Source organism: Astyanax mexicanus, unplaced genomic scaffold (assembly GCF_023375975.1).
Source record: "Astyanax mexicanus isolate ESR-SI-001 unplaced genomic scaffold, AstMex3_surface scaffold_31, whole genome shotgun sequence".
Lineage (NCBI taxonomy): Eukaryota > Metazoa > Chordata > Actinopteri > Characiformes > Acestrorhamphidae > Astyanax > Astyanax mexicanus.
In genome coordinates this window covers 1,544,761-1,568,740 of record NW_026040041.1, presented here as the reverse complement: position 1 = coordinate 1,568,740, position 23,980 = coordinate 1,544,761, and the positions used below count along the sequence as shown (strand labels likewise).

At 37.3% G+C, this 23,980-nt stretch overlaps 1 protein-coding gene across 1 annotated transcript in view; it reads right to left on the bottom strand.

Annotated features, from left to right (window-relative positions):
* LOC111197530 (NLR family CARD domain-containing protein 3-like) overlaps window positions 1-23,980 on the bottom strand; it is a 141,681-nt gene that overhangs the window by 5,513 nt on the left and 112,188 nt on the right. The window contains exons 19-21 of the mRNA XM_049472838.1: window positions 2,166-2,330; window positions 796-969; window positions 585-704 (exon numbers count right to left, since the gene is read on the bottom strand). Of these exons, the coding sequence (XP_049328795.1) occupies window positions 585-704; window positions 796-969; window positions 2,166-2,330 (459 nt within the window). The remainder of the gene's footprint in view (window positions 1-584; window positions 705-795; window positions 970-2,165; window positions 2,331-23,980) is intronic.

The following is a 23,980-nucleotide window of genomic DNA, read 5'->3' as shown; positions in this document are numbered from 1 at the left end:
CAGCTACAACACTTCCGTAGGTGCCTATTTGGGCCAACTGGGGTGCACAGCGAGAGGTAAGAGCTCACTGTGTGACGCCAGCAGGCGATGTCTTTAAACTCAACACCCAAATGCCTTTACTGCCATATCAGGTGACTTTAACCATGTCACTATGGCTAAGACACTTCCAGTCTTCACTCAGTATGTGGACTGTCCTTCCAGATAGGAAAGAACAGTGGACTTGCTGTATGCTAATGCTAAGGATGCATACAGCTGCTCTGTCTCTCTCTCTGGGTAGGTCTGACCACAACTTGGTAAACCAGCCCCTGGTATGTGGAACTGGAGATCAGTCAGTCTGTAACCAATCGGACAATAAGAAGATGGTCATTAGGGACTTATATTATGACTTTAAATCTTTAATATTCTTCAATATTCCCCACTTTGATTTACTTTGATCTTTTTTCTGTTTTTTTACCCCTTGTGTACTTTGTTATAGTTTTATTGTTGTATAGTGTCTTTGGGTGCTAGAAAGGCACCTTGAAATAAAATGCATTATTTTTATTGATTGTAGGTGTGTGTGCTCAGGTGTGTAATTAAGTACTCACTGTAGTTTCTCCAGGTTACAGTAAGGATCCTCCAGTAGATCAGAGAGCAGCTTCACTCCTGAATCTCCTAAATTTATAACGCCTAAATTTAGTTCACGTAATTCTGAAGAGTCACAGATTCTTTGGAGAGAAAAAAGTAAGTTTTAACTGGTATAATCTACTTTTATTGTTCACAATGTGTCTGTAAAGATAAATTAATTCAGTAACCTACTTTAGTTTCTCCAATTTAAAATGATGATCCTTCAGAAGATCAGAGAGCAGCTTCACTCCTGAATCTCCTGGATTATTGTAATTCAGATTCAGTTCTCTCAGGTGGGAGGGGTTTAATTTCAAAGCTGAAACCAGAGTTGCACAGTCTTCTCCTGTAATCCTGCAGAATTCCAGCCTGATGAGAGTAGGACAAATCTCACTACCAGCTTAAACACATATATAACCTATACTATGTAACACAGCACATGTTTAAACACTGAGGTTAGCCAGATAATTGAACAGTATTTTAAATTGTGGCAGTATAAAGGGTTGTAAAAGGTGGTAGGATTAGCATACTTAGCAAGATGGGTTTCATACACAGATCGTTTGAGAGATGTGAATGGGCTTCTGCATTCTGCTAATACTTTACACCTAAACATACTTCTTATTGAGTTCATTGCAGTTTTTGATTCAGTTAATCACAAAACATTTCCGTATTTCCTCTACTGGTATAAAAGGCATTGCTTGGTTATGTCTTATCTGTCCTACAAAATACTTCAAGTGTACATGGTGGGGGTTCAAATACCTTTCTGGTGAGAATGTGTAATTACACAGAACAAAGAGTAAAATACTTAGTGAGGACTAGTGTTGTACTCTGTAGCTGTTCAATTTCGTCTTCAGTTGTAATTCTGTGTTTCTTTGGTTTAACAATGTGTGACTAAGTTTGACTTTCTTAGATGTATCAATAGTGTCAGCTGTCGTGGCTAGTAAAAACAGACTTATGTCTGTTTCTGTTGCAACATCAGAGTCCTGTTGTAACATCAGAGTTTGTTGCATGAAAATCTACATCTGCAAATCCTTGAACTGTGAATTACTCCATTAATCCCAGTCACTGATACACATTCAAGGACTGCCCTTGTACTCTTTCTCTTCTGCAAGACTTTATTAAAACTACCCCATCTTAATTGAGGCTGTAACTGAGCCTGGCTAATTCCTGCTCTGAATGGTTCAGACTTCAAAACAGCACTATAGACACTAAAGGGTAATTACATTTATAGAGGTGTCAAACATACAACCTATGAATATATTAAAATCTACATTATAAAATCTAATTAAATTAATTTTAAAATCTCTCCAGTCAGTTTACATCGGTTTACATCTGCTACCAAATTCCTCACATGTTCCCTCTGGAACAAAGCACATTTAGTTTTGCCAAGGACTTGGCAGGGAACCATACACTGACCCTATGTGTACCTGTACAGTGACCATAATAATATATCTGTTCAGTTGCTGTTAAACTTGTATCATTTATGTTTATAGGAACGAGAGATGGTAATCAAGAGCAGATTCTAATGAATATTTATTCATGTTAGGTTGCAGGGTAGCACTCACTGTAGTTTCTCCAGTTTACAGCGTGGATCTTCCAGTAAACCAGAGATCATCTTCACTACTGGTTTATTGTAGCTCAGATTCAGCTCTCGTAGCTCTGAGGGGTTTGATTTCATAGCTGAAACCAGAGCAGCACAGTGGTTCTCTGTAATACCGCAGAATTTCAGCCTGTAGAGAGAAGAAAACTCCTCATATTATAACTCAACACAAATCACTGTGAAATACAAAGAATTAAGAAAATCAACAACAGCTGCAACTCTCACTGTAGTTTCTCCAGTTTACAAAGTGGATCCATCAGTAGATCAGAGAGCAGCTTCACTCCTGAATCTCCTGGTTTACTGTAGGCCAGACTCAACTCTCTCAGGTGGGAGGGGTTTAATTTCAGAGCTGAAAACAGAGCAGAACATCCTTTCTCTGTAATACTGCAGTATTCCAGTCTGCAGAGAGAAAGAGAAACCTCTTCAGAAAACAGAATTTGACCATCACACACAGAGGTTCGTTAAACTTTTGTACTATCATATTTTCATGTTCAAATATATTTAGTCCAAATTTCATTTACATACTATAAAAATCACTATCAATGCACCCTTCTATTTTTCAATTATTTACTGTGAACATGTTCATGTTTTGATACCACTATCAAAATCTGGATTTAAAAAATGGGATGTAAAAATGTAAGTACTGAATTTCACTGATTTTCACTTCCACGTTGCATTTTTTTTATCCTTGCTTGGAAACACTTGGGTAACTCGTCTCATAGAACATTCATTGCGTTTTGTTTGACTGTCCAGTATAACTACAATAGCACCTGGCACAATGTCTATATAGTTGTTTGCAGTCAACCTCCCCATGTGGGATCGGGCAAGATCCAATCTTTTGTGCCAGTAATATAGCAAATGTGTGAATCTATGGCCCTTTAGGAACATTTAAGACCAATGGTCTTGAATTTACAATAGCCATTACCACTGCATTAGAGAACTATGGACCCTCGTAAGTGAGTCTGGAGGATCCTAGCTGTAAAAACAATTAATTCAAGATTCGCTGTGCAACTCCAATCATCCTGTCCCATACTCCACTCATATGTGATGCATGAGGAAGATCCAAGAGCTGCCCTGTTGGAGAGAACTGCTTCTTTACTTCTGAGATTAGAAGGAATGTTCAATTTATGACATGCTCCAACAAAGTTTGTCCCTTGGTAGGACCTAATTGTCTTGAGTGGTTCACGCATCGCAATGAATCTGCTCAAAGCATTTAGAAAGCATGAAGCATCCAATGTCTTTATGACCTCTATATGAATAGTTCAGATACTCAAACACATGAAAAGAACTGCCAACCTTTAGCTGTTAGCAAGGCCACAACGTGGACAGTGTGAAAAGATAGTCCATGGCCCAAACACATCTAGGCCAACGTGGGAGGATGAGGGATCCGTGCTAAGTCTATCTGCAGGTAAGTCATTCATTTTGTGCACTTCACATGGGCCTACTGAGTACTGCAAGAAGGCTATTGTTGAGGTCTGGGTGCTTCAGCAGAACATCGCTTAGAGACACTGCATGGGGGTGCTTGAGTAAAACACCGCATGGATTTGACTTGGCTTTCTTGGATGATATACGCCAAAAAGCAGGAGGTACCAGCACTCTTTTCGCAGCAGTGCTGAGACAAGTTGTGCTGTGTCAGTATCTTTGTTCCAATCTACTGCAGATCAGCTCTAAGAGAAGCCGTTGTTTTACTCCTTATATGCTGTGTATAATTTGACAGGCAGTTTACTCGGTTCCCATTTACCACACAGGGGAAGTATAGTTTACTTGTTTAATGTAGAACGTTGAAAAAAGGTGCAAAAACTTGAAACAAGACAAACACAAATGTGCTACAATTAGATACTTAATAGATTCTCAATAAGATACTTAAGTCTTAAATGACTAGTATGGGTCTCTTATTACAATTCCTATTTCTCGGTTGGCATGTCAAAAACATCAAAAGTCAACAGAGATTAAAAATGTAAACTAACACCTAGCATATAAAATACTAAAATACATTGTACAACATGATTTACATTGGCCAGAATCGTTAACATACCAACAATGCTTAAAACGGGCTTAAACACTTCAGTCTACTAGTGATGAAGTCATTAAAAGTAGACAAATTAAATGAAATCGCCAAAAAAGTCCAGTAGGGAGCAGAAAAGCACATTAAATAAAATCGCCACAACAGGTGACACAGCAACATTAATGCTCACCAACCCCTAAATTTAAGTGAACCAAAAAGTTTAATTGCATTAAGTGTACACTGTGATTCTTATTGCATTTAAATATATCATACTATATAAAAAAATGTACAAATTATACAAAATATAAAACAGCACAGATGAAATACTGATTAATGAAAATACTCACACAATCTTTCTGGATGCTTTCACCACTGGAAGCAGCCTCAGAAAACATTCTTCTGATGTTTGAAATTTGCTCAGGACAAACTCATCCAGCTCCTCTTCTGAATTCATTATCACAAATGCCACAGCTGACCACTGAGAAGGAGAGAGCTCAGCTCTACGAAGTCTAAAGGAATTTTCAGGGTTCAGGTACTTTTGGACTTCCTGCAGTAAAGAATGATCATTCAGTTCATTTAGACAGTGGAACAGACTGATCGTTTTCTCTGGAGAGAGATTCTCCTCGATCTTCTGCTTGATGTGCTCCACTACTTCCTCTTTACTGTGAGAGAAGTTTCCTGTCTGTATCAGAAGACCTTGTAAAAGAGTCTGATTGAACTCCAGTGAGAGACCCAGAAGAAATCGTAGGAAAAGGTCCAGGTGTCCGTTTTTACTTTTTAAGGCCTCGTCCACGGCTCTCTTCAGGAAGTCAGACATTGTTCTCTTTTTGGAGAAATCCAAAACTCCAGGTAGAACATTTCTGTTGTTGGAGATGAAGGAGAGAAACGCATATAAAGCAGCCAGAAACTCCTGAACACTCAGATGTACAAAGCTGAAGACCTTTCCCAGGTGAAGATCAGATTCCTGTCTGAAGATCTGGGTGCACACTCCTGAGTACACGAACACTTCTTTCACATCAATGCTGCACTCTTTCAGATCTTCCTCATAGAAGATCAGGTTTCCTTTCTCCAGCTGTTGGAAAGCCAGTTTTCCCAGAGCCAGAATAATCTTTCTAGTCTGCTCAAGATCATCCTCACTGTTATGGTGGTACTTCTGGCTGCGGTGTTTGATCTGAAAGATCAGGAAGTGTGTGAACATTTGAGTCAGAGTCTTGGGGATCTCTCCTCCCTCTGCTTCACCCAACATCCTCTCTAGAACAGTGGCTGAGATCCAGCAGAAGACTGGGATGTGGGACATGATGTAGAGGCTTCTGGAGGACTTCATGTGTGTAATGATTCTTTCAGCAAGGCTCTGATCTCTGATCCTTTTCCTAAAGTATTCCTCTTTCTGAGGGTCACTGAACCCTCGTACCTCTGTAAACTGGTCTACACAACCAGGAGGGATCTGATTGGCTGATGCTGGTCGAGTAGTTATCCATAGGAGAGAGAATGGAAGCAGGTTACCCTTGATGAGGTTTGTCAGCAGCACATCCACTGAGGTTTGTTCTTCTATATCCACCAAGTTCTTATTGTTCTTGAAGTTCAGAGGAAGTCGACACTCATCCAGACCATCAAAGATGAACATGATCTTGTAGCTCTTATAATGTCTTGGTTTTAAATCTTGTGTTTCTGGGAAGAAGCGCTGAAGAAGATTCACCAGACTGAGCTTCTTCTCCTTCATTAGATTCAGTTCTCTAAAAGGAAGAGGGAAAATGAAGAGGACGTCCTGATTGGCTTTTCCATCAGCCCAGTCCAGAATGAACTTCTGCACAGAGACTGTTTTTCCAATTCCAGCAACTCCTTTAGTCAGCACAGTTCTGATGGGTTGGTTCTGTTCTGGTAATGGTGTAAAGATGTCGTTACATTTGATGGGAATCTCCTGTGTTGTCCTTTTCCTGGATGCATCTTCAATCTGTCTTACCTCATGTTCCTGATTGATCTCTCCACCCCCTCCCTGTGTGATGTAGAGCTCTGTGTAGATCTCATTCAGGAGTACTGAGGTTCCAGGATTTGTGATTCCTTCATTAATTCTCTGACATTTTTCCCTCAGTGTGGATTTGAGCTTTGGTTGACAAGCCGGGGCCAATTCTGATAACAGGAGAAGATAATAAAGATCATGAAATCAGCTGTGATCATGCATTAAAGACGCTGTGTAAACCGACTTTGTGATACAGTAAATAATGAATTTAATATTAATGATAATAGTAGTGTGTTTTTGTAGCAGTTGTAGTGGTCTTAGAGTTAAAATCCATAAGTTTTTGTTTTAAGGACTACAGCTGATGCTGTGATATGTTATCCTACGATTACAAAATCCAAGTTATTATTTTTATTCCTATTACAATGCAGGATTTAACAGAGATTTACACTCAAGATGTTATCCATGGTCATGACTCAGAACTCTTACTGCTCTCTAGTGTGGTAGGGAGGTCTTTCTCGTTCGTCTTTCTCAGGACATTCAGTGTAATCTTCTCTCTGTAGGCAAATAGAAAAAACACACTATGATATACATGATTAAACATTTCTGATTTAAAAGCTTAGAGTGCAAGAAAATCATAATATTAATAATAAAATAAAAGTAACGATAATGGACAAAATAAAAAAATACACTTTAGATCAAATCTGCATTAAACTGATACATTTCCAAATGTTTCTTCAAGGTGACTTGACTGTCTAATAATGTAAACAAAGTCAGACAAATTCATGTGACTGTTACAATTGCCATTTCCTGTTTCCCCTTGTATAAATACCCCTCTGTTTCTGTTTCCCAGTGCTAAGTATTGAACCTTTTTTTTAAATAGCTCTTGTACACAGCATTTCTTTTGCACATTCTATTCTATTCTATACGTTTTTCTTTTTTTCTTTAGCCTAGCCCTTTTTTTATTAGCTTCTCTCAGTTTTGACCTGTTTTGTTTTTTTGACTATTCTTTTGCCCTGCCCTCTTGCTCTGTTTTTTTTTACCTCCCGTGTATGACCTCTAGCCTGTTTTCACTTTGTTGCCCTATTCTCCATGCCTGTCCCATGTAACTCCTGCAAGTTTTACCACTTTGCTAATTGCAGTTATGCAATAACTCCATGCACTAACCCCACCCCTTATCAATCAACTGCCCTATAAAAATAGCTTTAGCTACCTACCATTTGTGATGAAAGTTTGCATCAACAAATCTGCCACACCCACCTACTAGCTGGTTATACCAGCAAAACCATCTTTTTAACACAACTTCTCTATAACCATTGACTCTCTCTCTCTCACCGACAAAGGTTGCTAGAAACCAGGGTGTTATGTTTGATGACCAGCTCTACTTTACGCACCATGTGGCCTCAGTTGCTCGATCCTGCCGCTTTGCGCTTTATAACATCAGAAAAATTAGGCCGTTTCTGACGCAACAGGCCACCCAACTCCTGGTACAAGCAGTCGTCATCTCACGCCTCGACTAATGCAATGCCCTGCTAACTGGCCTCCCGCCCTGTGTAGTAAAACCACTCCAAATGATGCAGAATGCAGCCGCACATCTGGTCTTCAACTAACCAAAACGGGCACATGTCACCCCGCTGCTCATTGACCTCCATTGGCTACCAGTTGATGCTCGCATCAAATTCAAAGCCCTTACAATCTCCAACAAGGTGATGACAGAACAGCTCCTTCCTACCTGCATTCACTCCTGAAGGCTTACGCTACCTCCCGGCCGCTGCGCTCCTCCAATGAACGTCGCCTCGCTTTGCCAAACATTCACACAAAGCAATCCAGACTGTTCTCATACAGAGTTTCCCAATGGTGGAACAAATTACCTTCCATTACCAGATCAAGAGAATCTCACTATCTTTAATAAACTCCTGAAGACAGAGCTCTTCAAAGAGCACTTACTCTCCTAACACCTCTAACACACTAACTGCTTCTAACCAAATTTTCCTCTTCCCCTCCTTCACTCCTCTATCCCATTATTTCCCTTCGACCTCCTTTAGGCCCTATCTAAATATGTTTTTACCTTTAAACTTCTATTACTTCTGTACTTGACTATTGTAAGTCGCTTTGGACAAAAGCATCTGCCAAATGTAATGTAATGTAATGTAATGTAAACTCACCTTGCTACCCAAACATGGACTTTGACCTCGCAGCCTCCGACGACAACCTTTTCAACCTCTGCCAGCCTGCCCCCTCTCCTGCTCCTTCTCACCAAACCCCTCGGTTGAAATCTGTCATCTCCATACCAACTACTCCTGCTTCAACCCATTCTTCCTCACGTACATTGTTCACACCAGAGTAACTCCGGATGCGAGCACTCCTGCCGCTCTCCAACCTCTCCTAACCGGAGTCTCTGCTACAGATGCCCAACCACTTCAGCCGGCGTCGCAACACCAGCGTCCCATGCTCCAGCTCAAGCCCGTATTTCCGGTAACTATCAACCTCCTCAAAGGAAGGAACGAACAGTGGTTAAACTGCAAAAAGTTCTTAAAGAACGTGGAGTTGCTTTCTCTCATTTTGCTTCAAAAGCAGAACTTATTTTACTGTTCTCTCTTGCCTCGCTAGGAGGTAAACAATGTGCAAGACACCAGCGTCGTGCCCTGATGATGTAATTTGCTCAACACAATGCTCCAGAAGCTCCCGCACTCACAACGCGATGCTACCGCCACCTGCTGTCGCCTCAATGCAAGCTTATCACCCTGTATACAGCACTTCCAGCGGCCCCTCCAGCTGATGCACGCATGTTCAACCCCCCTCTGATCTCCTCTTCTCTACAAAATCGCATTCTCCAAGGTGCAGACATGGATCTCTCCTCCATGCTACTCTCAACTAGTTCATTCACTCCTCGCATTGTCGAAACTGGTGACGTATCATTGACCTTGTGCAACCCAAACCCCCGTATATCTATGCAACTGAATTTGCTTCTCAATCCTCAGGGATGACATCTATTCTGTTTTTCCTTCACGTCGCCAAGAAATGATTACTTATCCGTAATCTTGGATATGGCCATCTGTTTCGGTGGCACTTATTTTTATGAATATCACCACCTCTTCTCGGCTCGTGCTGCAGCTCATCTCCAGCAATGGGACCTCTCTACCTTCTGGGGCGCTCCGGACCTGGAACCTTATTGCAGGATTTTCGCAAGTCAAAATTTACTTTCTCGCGTCTGATGTGGTGACCCCTCACATCCAGCCTCTTCTTGCTCCCTGGTTGCTTCTGCCCCCTGCCAACCCCCATTTCCAATTCAAACACCCATATACCTGTCCTCCTTTGGTGCCCACGACAGCTTTGTTCGGCTCATCATCTTTCTAGAAGGAAAGATGGTCTGCAACAATTTCAACAACCTCTGCTTTTTCTCTTCCAATTGCAAATGACTTCACATTAGCTCATACTGTGGCCTAGCTGCCTCACACAACCCCCTAAGTTTGGTCACAGCTGACTGCTAAAATTCCCACTTTACCCCTGTTAACATACCTGCTCTTGCCACTGACCTTTCCTCACACCCGACACATCCTTTGTTTGCTGCCTCCTTGACGGTTTCCTCTTCGGTTTCTCCCCTGGTCTCGTACCCTCGCCAAGCTCTTCCCCTACCTGTCAGAACCTCCTTTCTGCACTGGCCAATCCTGGCATGTTAATTTCCCTCTTAGAAAAAGAAATCTCAAGCGGCTTCATGACCGGTTCCTTCTCATCACCCCCCTTTTCTGTATTTCGAATGAATCCTATAGGCATAGCCACGCACATAGCCAAGCACACTGTGATAGAACTGGAGTGAGGGTACTGTAATAATAAAGTGCACTGTGATAGGACTGGAGTGAGGGTACTGTAATAATAAAGTGCACTGTGATAGGACTGGAGAGAGTGTACTGTAATAATAATAATATATGTTTAAATTGCCGGATATAACATGGAGATAGGAGGTTTCACTTACTTTGGGTCAGAGGTCACAGCTTCACTGCTGAAATTAGGAGGATTCCCCATGAACCGATCACTCTTCATAGACACTCCACTGGGGGCTGGAGATGCTGCTCTCTTCCTCCTGTAAACAGATCTTCGTGATGATCCATGATGAGAGTAAAGTGTGGATAAATAACTTCCTTTACTAAAACTCAATCACAAGTTGCACACTAACTTTTCCATAACTGTCCCAGAAGCATCTCCAATGTTCTAATGGCTCTACTGACTCAGTAATTCATTTTCTACCTGCTTTTATTTAACAACATAATTTCTGTTCTCCGTTTGCATTGCATAATATTTCTGAATTTAATTTGCATCATATTTCTGAATTTGCATCATATTTCTGAATTTGCATATTTCTGAATTTGCAATACATTTCTAAATGTGCATATTTCATATTTCTGAATAGGGTTGGGCAGTATTTCTGTATACCACAGTATTTAAATTGGAGCTCACTGATTGGTTATGGGTTAGGGATTCTCACTGAGGAGATAATACAGCAAAAACTCAATAAACTCTACAGGTTTTACTAATTTTCACCGAAATGATCGCCACAAATAGCCACAACAACAACCAACCAAGCACCGAAATGATCAGATTTATCAGTTTATCTTGCAGCGTGGGGTGTTCTGGTGAGTTACTCACAGGTGAAGTTGCTTCTCAATTATTCCTCATCTCCTGTTTCTCTACTTTCTCTCCTTTTTTTTGTCTCCTTCGCGCACATATTCTAATCCCAAACAGAATTCTGCAGTTTCCTCAGGGTTTTCTGTCGTTATTTCGCGGCTAGCTCCAGCGCTGTAAATATAAGTAATTCCGCGGACCGCGAGGCGCTCTGCACCGCGCTGCCGATATCTGACCCCCAGAATCCGGCTCCCCTTTGGGAGCAGAAACGGCACAACACAACCCGCTGTTAATCTGTTGTAGCTGAAACAGCGCTTATAAATAAATTAACAAACACGAATATGAGGGTATTCAATCTGCAATTTCAGTTCGTTTTAGTTTTTTTTTTTTAATTATCGTATTTATTAGTTTCGGTTAAGGAGAACTTTCACTTTCAGTTTTTGTTATTTCGTTCGTTTTCATTTAAATTAATACTTTGTTACTTTGGTATATGGAGATTATCAGGCCATAGCTTTATATAAAATAAAATTAGTATTAAAAATAAGATGACTACATAGACTATTTCCTGGAGACTGGACTCCACCCGAGATTTTCTATTATTTTCCTCGGGCAGGGTCGGGTCCGGGCAGAGAAATAAAAATCAAAGTATCCTGCTATTTAAAAGAATGGAAAATGAATAACCATAATAATATAGTTCTGCATACTAGAGTTTAGATTGTCTGCCTGAACCCGAGCGTGAACGCAAGCCTGAACGCGAGCTCATCCGCGAGTTTAAAGCTCCGCAGGTGGATTAATATGTGCGTACTTCGCGCTTCTTCTACTGCCTAACGGCTGCATGACCTGCAGTCTCTCAGCCTGCCAGTCAGACCACAGTGTCAGCAGATAAATCGCATGCGTTTTCCTACAGGACAAACCATTCAAACATGCGAATGAGCTCTCCACATTAAAAAAAAAACACAGTGCCTGTCTGACTTAAAATAGTTAGATACAGCTATAAAATGAGTAAATCAACATTCATTGAAAAGACCAGTGAATATTTCTTTATGCTAAATAAGATAGAAGGCAGCAACAAGCTAGAAGCTAAGCTAATAACAGCATTTAATTAAAACTGAAAAATAGATATGAAATGAAAAAATAAGTAACTAAACTAAGCTCAAAATGCTATAGGAAATACAATCTAACGAATTCTAAAAAATATAAACGAAATAGTATATAGTATATAAAATAAAATAATATACATAAAAAAATAAATCCCCCCCCCCCCCCGCCGGTAATACCGTATACAGCCATGTAATCTGCCGACGGTATGGTGGTATGAAAAATTTCAATACCGCCCAACCCTATTTCTGAATATGCATTCTGTTTTTCATTTTGCATCATATTTCTGAGTTTGCTATGCTTTTCTGAATTTGCATCATATTTCTGAATATGAAATATGAATATGAAATATTTGCATCATATCATCTGCCTTACATTTCTAAATTTGCATTGTTTTTCTGATTTTGCAATGCTTTTCTAAATGTGCATTGCTTTTCTGATTTTTCATCTTATTTTTGAATATTCATTCTGGTTTTGAATCTGCATCACATTTCTAAATGTGTATTGCATTTTTTTATTTGTATTGCATTTCTGAATTTGCAATATGTTTTTAAATTTGCAATGCATTTCTGAACATGCATCACATTTCTTAATGTGTAATGCATTTCTGAATTTGCATTGCATTTCTGAATTTGCATCACATTTCTTAATTTGCATATTCCTAAATTTGCAATGCATTTCTGAATTTACATTGCTGTTCTAATATTGCATCATATTTCTGAATATGCACTCTGTTTTTGAACATATTTCTGTATTTCTGAATTTGCATCATTTGATTTAAATTGTATTCCATTTTTTTATTTGCATTGCATTTCTGAATTTGTATTGCTTTTCTGAAATTGCATCATATTTATGAATATGTATTTTGTTTTTTAACATATCTCTGAATTTGCATATTACAGATTTTGCATTTATGAATTTGCTTTACATTTCTGAACTTGCATTGTAATATTTGTATAATATTTCTACATTTGTATTGCATTTCTGATTTTACAATGTATTTCAAAATTTGCATTGCACTTATGAATTTGCATCTTACTCGTGAATTTGCATTTTGCATTATATAAAGTGTGGAGTAATGACCTCCTTTACTAAAACTCATTCACAGTTTCCACACTCACTTTCTTTGCATTGCTTTTCTGAATTTGCATTGCACTTCTACATTTGCATAATATTTCTGAATTTGCATTGCATTTCTGAATGTGCATCTTATTCATGAATTTGCAATGCATTTCTGAATTTACATCAGATTTCGGAATTTGCATTGCATTTCCGAATTTGCATATTTCTGAGTGTGCAATACGTTTCAAAAGTTGCACTGCATTTCTGAATCAACATTGGTTTTCTGAAATTGCATCATATTTCTGAATATGCATTCTGGTTTTGAACATATTTCTGAAATTGCATGTTACGGAATTTGCATCGTATTACTAAATTTGCATTGCATTTCGCAATTTGCATTGCTATACTGAAATTGCATCATATTTCTAAATATGCATTCTGGTTTTGAAAGTGCATTATATTTCTAAATTTGCAACACTTCTGATTTTGCATCATATTTATGAATCTGCATTGCATTTCTAAATTTGCATCATATTTGTGAAATTGCATTCTATTTTTGAATTTGCATTGTATTTGTGAATTTGCATTGTATTTTTAAATTTGTATTGCTTTTCTGAATTTGCATGGTATTTCTGAATTTGCATTATATTTTTGAATTTGCATATATCTGAATTTGCAACGCATTTCTAAATTTACATTGCATTTCCTAATTTGAATTGCTTTCCTGAATTTATCATATTTCTAAATTTGCAGTGCATTTCTAAATTTACATTACATTTCTTAATTTGTATTGCTTTTCTGAATTTGTATCACATTTGTGAATATGCATCACATTTCTGAATTTGCATTGAATTTCTAAATTTGCATATTTATGTGTGTGTGTTTTATACATTAAAAAAGGTCATTAACAGTCAAATCTCTGAGGCTTTAATGTTTTACTTACTTTGAGTCAGAGGTCACAGCTTCACTGCTGAAATTAGGAGGATTATTGATGGACCGGTCACTCTTCATAGACACTCCACTGGGGGCTGGAGATGCTGCCCTATTCCTTCTGTAAACAGATCTTCATGATGAATAAAGTGTGGATTAATAACTTTCTTTACTAAAACTTAATCACAGGTTTCACACTAACATTTTCCATAACTGCCCCCAAAGAGTCCCAAATGTTCTAATGACTCAGCAGACTCAGCTGACATCCGATTATTGAATTAATTAAATTTCTACCTGCTTTATTTAATATTATTATTAACATAGTATTGAATTTCTGAATTGTCATAATATTTCTGAATTTGCATTGCATTTCTGGATTTTCATATTTCTAAACTTGCATTGCATTTTTAAATTTGCAGCACATATCTGAATTTTCATTGCAGTTCAAAATTTGCATTGTGTTTTGGAATTTGCATAATATTTCAGAATTTGTATCATATATCTGAGTTTGCCTTACATTTCAGAATTTGCATTGTGTTTCTAAATTTGGATCATATTTTCTGAATTTTTATCATGTTTAGAATTTGCATTGCATTTCAGAATATGCACAGCATTTTGAATTTGCATTGCATTTGCATTGCAGTGTGAATTGTTTATGAATTTGCATCATATTTCCAAATTTGCATCATATTGCTTAATTTGCATTGCATCATACTGCTTAAAATTGTCAACATTATTGTAAAATTGTATCAAATTCTGAATATGAATTGCATTTCTGAATTTGCATTGAGTTTCTGTATTTGCAATGCTTTTCAGAATTTGTCTCATAATTCTTATTTCTAAATTCTAATTCTAAATTCTAAATTTACATTGCATTTCTAATTTTGCATTGCTTTTCTGAATTTATATCATATTTCTGAATTTGCACCATATTTCTGAATTTGCAATGAATTTCTAAATTTACATTGCATTTCTATATTTGCATTGCTTTTCTGAATTTATAACTTTATAACTTTTTCCATAATCATCCCAGAAGAGTTTCAAACATTTTAATGACTTAGCTGACATCAGATTATTACATTAATTAATTTTCTACCTGCTTTTATTTAACATTATTATTTTCATTTTGCATTATATTTCTAAATTTGTATTGTATCTCTGAGTTTTCATAATATTTCTGAATTTGCATTGCTTTTCTGAATTTGCATCACATTTCCAAATTTGCATTGCATTTCTGAATATGCAGCACATTTCTGAATTTATTGCCGTTTATAATTTGCATTTTGATTCTGAATTTGAATCATATTTCAGAACTTTTATCATAAAAAAATATTTATTTATATATTTATTTATTTATTCATTTATTCAGAATTTGCATTGCATTTCTGAATTAAAACATGTTTTATTTAAGTGTCTGTTTCTGAGTTTGCATCATATTTCTGAATTTGCATTGTGTTTTGTATTTGCATAGCATTTCTGTCTTTGAATCATAGTTTTTGAATTTGTATCATATTTTCTGAATTTGCATCATAATTCTTAATTTATCATATTTCTGAATTTCCATTGAATTTTTGAATTTGCATTACATTTCAAAATGTGCATTGCATTTCCGAATTTGCATTGTATTTTAGATTTTTGTGTTACTGTATTTGCTTAACATTTCTAAATTTATCTTGTAAAAGTCCAGGATCAGAGCTGCACCCATTAAAACACAAAACTATTTCATGATTAAATTCTATTACTAATCTTAGTTTACTCACTTTAGGACAGGGAGTTGCTCTCCACTGCTGGAGTTCTGAAGATCCATCGTTTATTCTTCTTTCATTCACTCACAGCTGGACACTGCAGACATCCTGTGAACAGATTAGCCATTAGAATAAATTCATAAGGTTTTTTTAAACCATTTCTTATAAACAAACATAAAATGGAAATAATGTAATAATTAATGTTGTTGTTATTATTAATAATTCTAACTGTTTTGATGTTTATAATATTATAAATACATTATGCAACAATACTGTAACTATGCACACTATTCTATTATACTTTTCATTGCAGTTTAGAATTTGGATTGCAATTCTGAAGTTGTATCACATTGTCAATTTTAATTGCATTTGGGAATATGTATAATGTTACAAAATTTGCATTGTGTTTCTGAATTTAAATTGTTTTTCTGAATTTCTATTACGTTTCTGAAGTTGCATTGCATTTTAAAATTTGAATTGCTGAATTTCTGAATTTGCTTTACATATCTGAATTTGCTTTGCATTTCTGCAATTGCATTACATATCTGAATTTGCATGTGTTTCTGAATTTCCATCACATTTCTGAATTTGCATTGCATTTATGAAATGGCATTGCATCCATGAATTTGCATTGTTTTCTGAATTTCCATCACATTTCTGAATTTGCATTGCTTTTTTGAATTTGCTTCATGTTTCTGAATTTGCATTGTGTTTCTAAATTTATATTTCATTTCTGAATGTGCATTGCATCTCTGAATTTCCATCACATTTCTGAATTTTGCATTTCTGCATTACATTTCTTAATTTCAGTATGCATGAAGCGGGTCCTGCTCCACTGCTGGAGTTCTGAATATCCATAATTTATTCTTCTTCATTCACACACAGTTGGACACTGAAGACATCCTGTGAACAGATCAGCCATTAGAATAAACTTATAAGGATGAACTAAACTATTTCTTATAAACAAACAGAACAAAAACATAACATGAAATTAATATAACATTAACTGTTTTGTTATTATTATTATTATTATTATTAATACATAACACAACATTACTATAATTAAGCACATTATTCTATTATATGAACATTTATTTAAGTATAATATAAAGGAACGAGATTAAAAACACAAACACATCACACTGCCATTGCCTCTGTTGCTCCCCCTGCTGGTTGAACAGCGCTAGTATATCTGAATCCGCCCTATTTTTAACTACCCAGCAGATCAAAGCCCACATTAATCAGTTATAGTATTTAAATATACATAAAATACACTGTGATCTATAAATATAAATATATATCTGCACATTTCTCTTCAGTTTACAGCATTATTGATCTGTTACAGCTGATTCCGGTTCAGATCTCCATGCTGATCCTGGTTTCTTCCAGTGTAATCAGACACTGAGCTGAGCTTAAAGAACCGGTTCTGGATCTGAGGAACCTTTAGAACCGGTTCCGAGTTCTGTTCTGTTCTACAATCTCTTTATTTCTGAACTTACCGAGTGAATCCAGACTTCTGTCCTGTTTTAATGAACGAAACCGGACTTACTTTCACTTTCTACTTCACTGCGTCACAGCGCACGCTCTTTCTAAGCCCCGCCCTCCTTCTCTTACAGCCAATAGGCACCGGGTGGGCGAAGCTACAGCCCTGTTTTCAGATCAGCTGCTCTGTAAATATGACTGCAGTGTACAATTCTTGCTTCACCAGAAGATGAAGAAGAAGAAGAGCAGTATAACTGATCTGAACAGCTCTTCTACATTTAACTTACTGTATTCATGAAGATCCTTATCATTCACTGTTCATCACACCATCTCACAGAACAGCTGTCATTTACTGCACATATAAAGACATCATATTTATGTATTGCTTAGCATATTTTAAAATCCTCAAATTCAGTTATTGTTATAAATTCGTTCATCATATGACCAAAAGTTGAATTTAAAAAATCTAATCACATTTATCTGTTTCTTAGGACCTGAATAAACTGGAATAATCTCCCTAAATTTGTCAATCTGTAAGTCTAAACTAAAACCTTACTTGTTTACTTTAGCTTTTAGTAATTAAAGTTTTTCCCTTTAGATAAGACTGCAGATCCAGGGGTTCGTAGACATAGGAAATTATGTGTAAACTAAAACACAATATTGCTATTTAAATCACTTTACTACACCTTTTAAATTATTTAATTATGCATTTTCTTTTTCCATATCAGGTTTCAGCTTTGATTTTAGCAAGAAATATTTTCCAAAGTAATAAGCGCAACCCGTAACTATATACCGTTGCAAGAAAAAGTATGTGAACCATTTGGAATTACTTGGAATTCACAATAATTGGCATCTCTGTGGTGCTCGCTCATAAGAGGTGTGGACCTGTTTTTCTCTGTAAAGCTGCTATGTGACAAATTTTGTTGTAAAAAAAAACCAATATATAAATAAAATAGAATTGAATTGAATTGAACTAATGATAAAAATAGTTAAAACAGTGTCAAAAGGATTATAGTTGATCTACCGCACCTAACTTACATTCTGAGTTTTGAGTGGGAAATGTTTGTGTGGAACTTTTTGGGGTCAGATCAGATCAATTTGTGTCTGACCATAAGTCAAAGGTTACTAATCAGAAACACGGTGCAGCTGTAGCAGGAACCAGAATTTAATATCATATTTTACATAATAACAGAAGTTATAAAATTATGAACAGATGTGTGGGATATATTGGATTTTGATCTGGAAGAGCATGTGTTTCCACTATTGGAGCCATTTTATACCTACATTCCTCAAAAACTGAAATTTAGCCCTTAACAACCTTTCTTCCATTATACATATGGTGTGTGTGCATGTTTGTGTGTGTGTTGTGTGTGTAGTATCAGCTGTGACAGTCAGAAACAGGTGATGTAAAGTTTAGTTGGGTTGCATTTGGTGGAAGGGTGGCTGTCGTGATGGTGTGTCCATTAAAACACAGGAGGACGAACAGACTTCAACTGATGCAGTTTATTCAGTGTCTTTCACAATGATGCAGAGCAGCTGCATGGATGGACACTAGTTAATGAATGGCTGAGGAAAGGATGGATGGAGGATAAAAGAAGGTAGAGGGTTTGTTGGGAGATATATGATGGATAAAGGGATATACAGGATGGATGTATATACAGGTTGGATGGTTTATACAGTATGGATGGTTTATGCAAACACAAATCCAATGGAAGCTCAGTCCTCAATCCAAAAGGGTACAAATCCTCAGACCATGCCAAACAAAAAAAATAAAAATGGCCGACTGTGATATTTTAAACTATTTTAAAGTCCCGCCTTATCCTGCTGAAAAGGATTATGGTCTTTGTAGTTTACCTGGTCCCAGGGAATTTCAAACAGGTGATAAAAGATTAATGTGTAAAGGTGAGACTTTCTGTTATGCTGCATTTCTAATGATCTTACTCCAGTTTCTGCAGTTTACAGTGTGAACTCTTTAGTCCAGCAGAGTCATTATTACCCAGGTCCAATTCTCTCAGACTTGAACAATATGGGATGAGATAAGTGTGTGTGTGTGTGTGTGTATGAGCACGTTTGTGTATGTGTGCGAGTGTGTGTATGTGTAAGCATATCTGTGTAAGCATGTTTGTGTATGAAGGTGTGTGTGTGTGTGTGAGCATGTTTCTGTGTGTTTGTAAGAAAGCATGTTTGTGTGTGTGAGCATGTGTATGTGTGAGTGAGTATTGGTGTATGTTTGTGTGTGAATGAAGGAATGAGTGAGTGTATGTGAACTTGTTTGCATGTGTGTGTGAGCATGTTTGTGTTTGTAAGCATATCTGTGTGTGAGTGTGTATGAGCATGGCTGTTTGTCTAAGTGAGTATTTTTGTGTATGTGACTGTGTGTGAATGAGTGTGTGTTTGTGTGTGAGCATGTTTGTGTGTGTGTACATGTTTGTGTGTGAGCATGTTTGTGAGTGTGAGTGTAGGCATGTTTGTGTTGTGAGCATGTTTGTGAGTGTAAGTGTAGGCATGAGCTAGAAGCAAGAAACAAGTGACAAGAGTTTGATGTTTGAAGGTAAGATTTTCTGTTTTGCTGCATTTTTAACAATCTTACTCCAGTTTCTGCAGTTTACAGTCCAGCAGAAAGTAGCTTCACTCCTGAATTCTGCAGTTCATTATAACCCAGGTCCAGTTCTCTCAGACTTGAGGGATTTGAGATAAGATAACTGTGTGCATGTGTGTGTGTGTGTGTGTGTGTAGTGGCAACTGACAGGCAAAAAACAGTTGAAAAGAGATTAATGTTTAAAGGCGAGATTTTCTGTTCTGGTGCATTTCTGTTGATCTTACTCCAGTTTCTGCAGTTTACAATGTAAAATCTTCAGTCCAGCAGAGAGCAGCGTCACTGCTGAATCCTGCAATTCATTATTGCATTATTATACTCTCAGACTTGAGGAATTTAAGAAGAGATAAATGTGTGTGAGTAAGTATTTATGTATGTTTGTCTGTGTATGTGTAATTAAGTGTGTGTAAGCATGTTTGTGTGTGTGAATGAAACTGTGTGTAAGCATGTTTGTGTGTGTAAGCATGTCTGTGTGTGAGCTTGTTTGTGTGTGCAAGTGTGTGTGGGAGCATGTTTGTGTGTGTGAGTAAGTATTTGTATATGTTTGTGTATGTGTAAGCATGTATGTGTGTTGTGTGTGTAGTGGCAGCTGCCAGGTCTGACAGGCAGAAACAGGTGATAAAAGATTAATGCTTGAAGGTGAGATTTTCTGTTCTGCTGAATTTCTGATTATCTTACTCCAGTTTCTGCAGTTTACAGTGTGAACTTTTCAGTCCAGCAGAGAGCAGCTTCAATTCTGAATCCTGCAGTTCATTATTACCCAGGTCCAGTTTTTCTTTTAGACTTGAGGAATTTTAAAAGAGATAAGTGTGTGAGTATGTTTGTGTATGTGTGTGTGCATGTTTGCGTATGCAGGTTTGTATGTGTGTGTTTGTGAGAGTATGTTTTTGCCTGTGTTTGTGTGTGTGAGCATGTTTGTGTGTGTGAGAATGTTTTTGTATGTGCATGTTTGTTTGTGTGTGTGAGTATTTTTGTATGTGTGAGTTTGTGAGTGAGTGTGTGTGAATGAGTGTGTGAGAATGTTTGTGTGTAATCATGTTTGTGTGAGTGAGCATGTCTGTGTTAGCATGTTTGTGAGTGTATGTTTCTGAGCAGGATTTTGTGTGTGCATGAGTGTTGTGTGTGTGAAGTGTCAGCTGCCCGGTCTGACAGGCAGAAACAGTTGAAAAGAGATTAATGTTTGAAGGTGAGATTTTCTGTTCTGCAGCATTTCTGATGATCTTACTCCAGTTTCTGCAGTTTACAGTGTGAACTCTTCAGTCCAGGAGAGAGCAGCTTCACTCCTGAATCCTGCAGTTCATTATTACAAAGGTCCAGTTCTCTCAGACTTGTGAAATTTGAGATGAGATAAGTGTGTGGGTGTGTGTGAGTGTGAGCATGTTTGTGTATGTGTGTGAGTATGTGTGAGCATGTCTGTGTGTTTGTGTGAGCATGTTTGTGTGTGTTTGTGTATGCAGGTGTGTGTGTGTGAGCATGTTTGCATATGTGTGTGTGTTTTTGTGTTTAGTACCAGCTGCCCGGTCTGACAGGCAGAAACAGTTGAAAAGAGATTAATGTGTGAAGATGAGATTTTCTGTTCTGCTGCATTTATCCAGGCCCAGTTCTTTCAGACTTGAGGATTTTGAGATAAGACACATTTAAGCGTTTGTGTGTGTTAGTAAGTATTTGTGTATGTGTGTGTAAGCATGTTTGTGTGCGTGAGCATGTTTGTGTGTGTTAGCATGTCTGTGTGTGTGAGTATTTGTGTAGGTCTGTGTGTGTGTAAGTGTGTGTGTGAGTTTGTGTGTGTTTGCTTGTGTAGTGCCAGCTGCAAGGTCTGACAGGCAGAAACGGGTAAAAAGAGATTAATGTGTGAAGGTGAGATTTTCTGTTCTGCTGCATTTCTAATGATCTAACTACAGTTTCTGCAGTTTACAGTGTGAACTCTTCAGTCCAGCATAGAGCAGCTTCACTCTGACAAACACATTTATAGTTTATTTGCTGCTGATACAAAACAGTACTTCGTTAACTGCTTAGACTTCATCTTTCCCAAACCTGATATCAGTAGGCCACACCCACACAGTCTGTGCACATGCCCTAAACTTCATCTTTTTACATGAGTAACCATTCAAATTTAGAATGTTCATCAGCGACAGGTACTGCAGTATTTTACAAATATAGCACAGCTATTTACATCAAAACTATATATAAATCTAAATCATATATACATCAAAAGAGCATTTGATTTCCATGACTGTCACACTTCCTGTTAATTTCTGAGATGAGTGCTGATATTTGTGTCTTTACTCTGGTCAGTGTGCTGTAGCTGTCCCCATACTTTTGCTGTGCTGAAATAAAGCTGGATTTTGGACACTGTGTGTGTTGTATTGTAATGAATGCTGATGATCAGTGTTGGTAGAGAGTGCAGAGAGTTTAGCTGCAGCTTCAGTGCAGTGCTGTGTGTGTTGTGCTTGAGTAAGTTTGGCTGAATGAAGCTGAACATCTGCTGAAAGTTCTGCTCTATTCTGGGAGAAAGAGGACCAATAAGGACTGTTCATGCAGAACTAAGCTCCTCCCACCTGATTTCTACCTTGTTTGTGGTTATCTGGATGGGTGGGGGAAGGGGGAGGTGCTGGTTTCAGGTCTTACTTCTGTTCTAACAGCTGTTCTGGGGTGGGTTTCCCGAAAGCTTCGTAATGCTAAGAACTTCATTAACTTGTACTTAAGATTGATCGTTAATTAAAGAGTGTTTGCCAAACCCGTGCGTAACTAAAGTACTACGTAAACTCGCTCGCAGTTTAACGAGTAACCTGACCCAGTCGTTAATCAGAAAGAGCTACTTTAGGGGATCTCTTCTTTCAGTTCAGCATCTTAAATACCAGGGACTGCCAATTTTGAGGGAGAAAAAATATTATTTCTGTGATTAAATCAATTATATTATATTATATTATATTATATTTAATTATATTATAATGCCAACGTTGTCTGTTGTTTGTAGTCCAGCTGGGCATTTTGGAAGTGACCAAACAAACCCATGAATAAATAATTAAAATCCAGATTAGCGATGGTAGAGGTCTTGACATTAATGCTGCAATGAATGCAATTAGTAAATTCCTGCAGATTATGCTCACTGTTTAAGCAAAGCTGCAAAGTCTCAAATCTGTGCATTCTGCTGTTACTGTGGCATGCACAAACCTGTACAAAATTCCCACCCGGCCGGGAATTACAGTACAACACAATATATTTCCATGCTATTGGGAAAATTCTTGGTATTGTAGGTCCGGTGCAGGGGACGCCTGTGGTGTCTTTAATCACACCTACACGTATTCCCTGACCTAAACCCAACTGAAAGGGTGATTTGAGGTGATTTGGGATGAGCTGGAGCTTCACAGCGCAAAGCAGCAACTATTGTTCAGCACCTCCAGGAACACCTTCAAGACGCTGAAAAAACAATTCCAGGTGACTCTACCTAATGAAGACATTGTCCTCAAAGTCAATTTTGTCAATGTTGGCCCAGACTTGGCTGCTGATATCCCAAGTTTAGGACATCATCAGTCCAATGAAACTATAAAAGGAAATTTAAACTCAATCTTTCTTTCTGCAACAGATGAACATGAAGTAAAAAATATTGTTAACCAATGTAAAAGTAAAATATCTACAGATTGTCATGATATAGATATGGTATTAGTTAAAAAAGTTATAAATAACATTTCAAAACCTCTGACCTATATTTGTAATCTGTCTTTCCAAACTGGATGTGTTCCGAAAAAAATGAAAGTTGCAAAAGTTGTACCAATCTACAAAAACGACAATAAATATATTTTTACTAATTATAGACCTATTTCTTTACTTCCGCAATTTTCAAAAATTTTAGAAAAATTGTTTGATTCTCGTTTAGAAAAATTTATTGAAAAATTTGAGTTAATAAATGAAGGTCAATATGGCTTCAGAGCCAAAAGAACTACATCAATGGCTATTATTGAGGCAATAGAAGAAATTACAAATGCATTGGACAGGAAAAGATATGCAGTTGGAATATTCATGGACCTCAAAAAGGCATTTGATACTATAGACCATTCAATATTATTAAAAAAAGTAGAGAAATATGGAATTAGAGGAGTAGCAGGTAACTGGATAGAGAGTTATCTTACAGAAAGGGTTCAATATGTGAAAATGGGTAATTATACATCTGAATATCTTGGCATCGCTTGTGGTGTCCCCCAGGGGGCCGTGTTGGGCCCAAAATTGTTTAACATGTATATAAATGATATTTTCAATGTATCAAAATCACTAAAACTAATATTATTTG